This window comes from Chionomys nivalis, chromosome 11 (assembly GCF_950005125.1).
Source record: "Chionomys nivalis chromosome 11, mChiNiv1.1, whole genome shotgun sequence".
Lineage (NCBI taxonomy): Eukaryota > Metazoa > Chordata > Mammalia > Rodentia > Cricetidae > Chionomys > Chionomys nivalis.
The window spans coordinates 716,296-721,970 of NC_080096.1; the positions used below are offsets into that span (position 1 = coordinate 716,296).

At 43.2% G+C, this 5,675-nt stretch overlaps 1 protein-coding gene across 5 annotated transcripts in view; it reads right to left on the reverse strand.

Moving 5' to 3' along the window:
• Nucleotides 1-4,789, reverse strand: part of LOC130883655 (cyclin-dependent kinase 11B) — a 28,787-nt gene extending 23,998 nt beyond the window's left edge. For 2 of the 5 annotated variants that reach the window (XM_057784302.1, XM_057784300.1), the window contains exons 1-6: nucleotides 4,708-4,778; nucleotides 4,347-4,491; nucleotides 4,026-4,149; nucleotides 2,706-2,821; nucleotides 1,319-1,446; nucleotides 148-286 (exon numbers count right to left, since the gene is read on the reverse strand). In XM_057784302.1, coding sequence (XP_057640285.1) covers nucleotides 148-286; nucleotides 1,319-1,446; nucleotides 2,706-2,821; nucleotides 4,026-4,136 — 494 coding nt within the window. In that variant the 5' untranslated portion in view covers nucleotides 4,137-4,149; nucleotides 4,347-4,491; nucleotides 4,708-4,778. Of the gene's footprint in view, nucleotides 1-147; nucleotides 287-1,318; nucleotides 1,447-2,705; nucleotides 2,822-3,906; nucleotides 3,954-4,025; nucleotides 4,150-4,346; nucleotides 4,492-4,707 lie in introns of those variants that run through there. The other 3 variants (XM_057784301.1, XM_057784304.1, XM_057784303.1) reach the window with 3 other exon arrangements.
• Between the last annotated feature and the right edge of the window lie 886 nt (nucleotides 4,790-5,675).

Sequence of the window (5,675 nt, forward strand, 5' to 3'; positions counted from 1 at the left end):
CACTTGGGAGGCAGAGGCTGGCGGATCTCTGTGAGTTCGAGACCAGCCAGGTCTACAAGAGCTAGTTCCAGGACAGGCTCCAAAACCACAGAGAAACCCTGTCTCGGGGAAAAAAAAAAAAAAAAGTCCGTAAGGAGCAGGCCTCACCTCTCTCTCCTGGAATGTTCTCTTGCCATTTCCCTCCTCTTCTGTCTTTCCCATTCCCTGCGAGCTTTATCCTGTTCTTCTCGATGGCGTTTCCGACGTTCATGTTCTCTTTCTTTCTCTTTCACTCTGGCGTGCTTTCCTAATGAGATATGAGCATCATGCAAAGAAGCTCAATTATGCCAGGCAGGGGCGCAGCCTTTAATCCCAGCACTCAGGAGGCAGAGACAGGCGGATCTCTGAGTTCAAGGCCAGCCTAGTCTACAAAATGAGTTCCAGGACAGCCAGGGCTACACAGAGAAACCCTGTCTCAAAAAACAAAAAAAAAAAAAAAACAAAAAAAGAATGGAACTAGAGATGATGCCTGCTATTCTTCGAGAGGACCTATGATTGATTGATTCCATGTCAGGAAGCTCACGACGACCTGCATATATACGGCATACATGGGTGCTTGCATGAGCTTATATGCACCACAAACATGCAGGTGTCCTTGGAAGGCCAAGCATATTGCATCTCTGGAAGTGGAGTTATAGGTGGTCGTAGGCTGCCCAGTGGGGTACTGGGAACCAAATCCAGATCCTCTGCAAGAGAAGTAAGTGCTCTTAACACTGAGCTAGCTTTCTCTCCAACCTTGATTTTCACCTTTCTTAGTGTTTTACCATGACATTTTCATAACTTAAAAAAATCATTATTCATATACAACACATAGCAAAGCTGTTCCTTTTAGTAGATTCTGTAGTACTGCTGAGAACCCCTTGGAAATGGCTCTAAGCCCGGAATCTAGGAGGCTGAAGGAGAAGACGCCCGAGTGCTGGAAGGTAGCCCCCAAACAAACAAAAGCTCTTGGTATTGCCCTCTCAAGTCAAAGCTCTGAGTTGGACTTGACCCCAACACCTATTATTATTATTATTTTGGGTGTTTTTCTTTCTGTACTTATTAAATGAGAGCAATTCTATACAGTAGACAAATGACTTAAAAAAAATAGTAAAAGGGGAAAGAGTAAAACATACACATACCAACAGAAAAAGGAAAGTTATTCCAAAAAGTCAGCATTGAGTCTAGACTTCTGGCTAACACTCCGTTCATCTTCACTTCAGACACACTCTGAAGAAGATGCACCACGACAGAGGAAACAGGGAGCTGTGACTACCACATGAAGAAAGCAGACTCCTACCTCCCTCGGCTGAATGGCTACGATGTCTACGCTTCTCTTTTCTCTTCTCGTCTTTTCTGTGATGGGCTTTTTCTTTCCGAGACATTTGCTGGGGTGGTTTAATGGCCAGAGAATCATCTTCCTCTCCTCTGAAATAGACGAGAGAAACACCATGGTGGCAAGTGCAGAGAACCAGTGTACCCAAGGAGAAGCAGTTTTCCCAATAGGATAATGTTCAACTCCAGCCGTCATTTAAGAAAAGCTAAAACTGACGCTATTTTAAGATTCAGATGAAAAATATGAGAACCCGAGGTTGTCACAGAACAAACATGCCTCTCTTTAGGGAGGTGTATGCTCACTTGTGCATTTTCTTGATTGTGGTAATGGTTTTTTGGCCAAGCAAAAATGTGTCAACTCATTCATGCAGTCATGAATTTATATATCAGTAAAACTGCTGAGGTCCTGCAGTCCCACCACCCGTAACCAAGTCAATGTTCATCCAACAGATCCTTTAATTTTGTAACACCAGGATCCTGGAAAATTTTACACTCTGAGCTTCTCAAAAGAACCAGGTTATTTTAACTTTTGATCATGCATGTTGGCTTGATACTAGCCCCTCTGAATTCCACTTTGGATTACTTACGATAAACATTTAAATGTATTATCTAAATCGTTGACTGAAGAATACATGCTCATTTTGTGTTCATAACGACACAGAAAAGCAACATCACATGTGAGGTCAACTTCAAGTTAAAATACAAACTTTACAGAGACAAGCATAGTGGTGCACACCTTTAAATCCCAACATTTGAGAGGCAGAGGTAGATGGATTTCTGAGTTCAAGGATCTATATAGTAAGCTCCAAGACAGTCAAGACTATGTAGAGATACCTGTCTCAAGTAAACACAAAAACCAAATATACAAAAATTCAAATTTTTATAGATTCATTTATGAGTATGAATGTTTTCCTGTAAATATGTGTGTGCACTACATGTACCCATGGAAGTCAGAAGGGGGCATCAGCTCTTTTGAAACCAGACTTACAGATAGTTGTTAGCCACCATGACCATATCGTGCTGAGAACCAAACCTGGGTCCACTGTAAGAGCAACAAGTGCTCTTAACCACTAAGCCGTCTCTCCAGTCCCCAAACTTTTCCAAAGTGATACTGAAACAGGCAGGCTAGGGGCTCAGTGGTTAAAGGCATTTGCTGTTCTTGAACAAGACCCAAGTTTAGTGCCCAGAACCCATACTGGGCATCTCACAACAACCTGTTACTCCAGCTTTAAGGGATGGCATTTCATAGTTCTGCACAGACGTATTCAGGGATAATCTGGGGCCTGTGTGGCCCATGGGCTGGCTGCAGGTTAGGTTAAACATGCCTACTACAACGCTTTACATGTTCTCACCTGTCTTCCATAGAATCCTCTCTTCTGTACGGTGAGTTCCTGATAGTGATTTCCATTCGGTGATCCCTCAGCTCCCCCTCCTCAAGGGAATCCCTTTTGGAATCCCGGTCATCAGACTAAGAAGCAAAGAAAAATGAATCATTAAGTCATTTTCCTTATAGATAACCTTCCTAACCTTTGAAAAATATCTTGTTATGTACCACAGGCTGGCTTTGAACTTGAAACCTTTTACCTCAGCTCCAAAATGCTGAGGTTACCTTACTACTAAACATATCTTTTTTTTTTTTTTTTTTTTTTTGAGACAGGGTCTCACTATATAGCACTGACCTCCTGAGGTCCTGAGTGTTGGGATTAAAACTGAAGCTTGCTGAGTAACTTTAAATACACACTTTGCATGGCGACATTACAAAACACAAGGTAACTTTTGTTCAAAATTTATGTAATTAACATCACATTTTCTTTTTGTAACTCAAAACCAGAGAACAGAAAGTTAAAAACACTATATATGAAAAGGGACATAGACTGTGCCAAGAATGTTACTTTTTTTTAACGAGCCAAAATTAAGATCTAAGTTGGACTTTACACATCAAATACATCATATAAGATTCATATATACATTTCGAAATGATCTCTAATTTTATCGTAAGAAGTACTTATGTCCAATCGCCCCAAACTATGTCATCATAGTTCTGACTATGATATACTATGATATCTTACTATGTTATCATACAGCCACGGAAGCTACAAAATATTCATTTTATTTGCAAGGCAAGATCCCACTATATTAAAAAATACTTGGCAATGGTGTTATGAATATACTAATTATGAAATGAGAAAAATTAGTCTGCTTGTAATAAGGATTCTAGGTTCAGAACACTTTATTTTTTAAGGAGAGATCCTCATTTAGATACAGCTTCGGGGGCTGGAGAGATGGCTCATTGAATAAGAGCACTGGCTGCTCTTCCAGAGGACACAGGTTCAATTCCCAGCACCCACTTGTCTGTCACTCCAGTTCCAGGGTACCTGACACCCTCACACAGATATACATGCAGGCAAAACACCAATGCACATAAAATTATGAAAACAAAAGAACAAAAAACCCAAAGAACTAGATACAGCTTCAGTGTGTTATCAATCTGGCTTGAGTGTCAACTGTGTATACGAATGTTTTTGTTAATTTTAGAATAGATTTTGGGCTCACCTGTGACATTTGGAAGTACAAAAGAACTTCACCGAAGAAGCGTTGTTCTAATGGAAAAATGAGGGCAAAGAAATTAAATCTCCTTTAAGAAAACCACTTACTTAAAAAACATAGCTTACATTTTTTAAGCGTTTTATCTCTGCTTTCTCCTCTTGTTCTTTCCTTCGTTTCTTTTCCTGGAGAATTTCATCTAATGTTTTCACTTTCCAAGAGTCCTTTTCATCACCCATTTGAGTTAAAACACTGCAAAAAGAAAGATAATTCAAGCAACCTCGGGGCACAGAAATCTATGCTCTGTTGCTCTGTCTATTCTGAACACTTAGGATTAATCATTAATGTTTCAGAATAAGTCCTGGAAGTCCAGGTAGGCAGGAAGGATTCTGCCTTCTTTTTTTTTCTTTCTGTCATTCCTTTAAGGTTTTGGGCAACTCAGTTTTTACCTCGGTTCACTTTTCCGTAAAACGCAATCATCACCATCCACGAAATGGTACCGTTCCAGGATGAAAGACCATCCCGGTCAGAGCTCTTATCTCAGTGCCTTAGCTGTCAAAGGGCTGTGTGAGAACGCTCCAGGACGCGGGGGGCCTGGGTGACGGGTAAGATCAAGGGGTCCCGTCAAACCCTGGCCCCGCGGTGCGGTCCCGCAAACATGAGGCAGGGGCTGGCTCCGGGGCGGCCAGGGCCCGCCGCCTCCACGGCCCGTAGCTCCGTGGAGCGAGGCCGAACGCGGCAGCACTGTGTCGCTAGCCCGATTCTTCGGGAGCACCGTCAACCCACGTCTGACCTCCCTCCGCCACTCACCACTGCGCCGCCGTCGCCGCCGCCGATCCCGGAGTCTGGGAAGAAACTGCGCCCGGCGCGCGTCAGGAACGTTGTCACTTCCTCTTTGGGCGCCCGCTGATGACGTAAACGGAGGCGTTCGGAAGTGACGCACACGGAGAAGCTCAGGGTCAGCGAGCGTCTGGCACCGCCCTTGGGTGTCTCTAGCGGAGGGTGTGACTCGCTCAGGCCTTGTTTGGCTGTGTGGCTTACACGAGGCCTTTGGTTTGGGCCAAGCCGTGCTAGGTCACTAAAAGTGGAGTCCCGTTAGAGGGTCAAACCATCAAATGGAAAAGTCTTTCCGTTCTACCCAGGACTCAGGAAGCCGAATTCCCAGGGCTAGTTATATGATGAGGAAGTCCCGCGTTCAAGAACACAACATTGAAACGAATCCAGTTTCCTCAGCCTTCTTGTTTTTAAAGCCAACCTCTTCAGCGTGGGCCTACTGAAGTGACTTGGGTGTTTGTTATTTTCTCTGAGACCGGGTTCAGTATGTAGACCTGACCTCGAGCTCAGAGAGAGCGTCTTGTGTGTACCACCATTTTCTTTGTTTTTATTTTCTGTTCATTCTAATTGCAGAACTACAAAGTTAAGATCCCCGAAATTGTAGTTTTGTCTTGATATGTTGAAGTAGGGCGGGTAGAGCTTGACAGTGAGATTTTAAAGCTGATACTATGGCAGTATTTCTCAATGTGTTTAAACAGACTGGAGATCTTGAAGGAACCCTACGATTCCACAAAAATCTTATTAGAGCTTATGAAACAGAGCAGAAACGAAAATTGCTTCCGCATACCTTTGTCAGGTTATCTGTGGGTTTGGGGGGAAAAATAGCAAAGTATGGTGGTGGCGGTGTTCACCTTTCCTTCCAGCACTCTGGAAGCAAGCAGGCAGAGAAACCTTGTCTTGAACCTGCCCCCCTCCCCTGCAAAAGACAAAAACAAAACAAAATC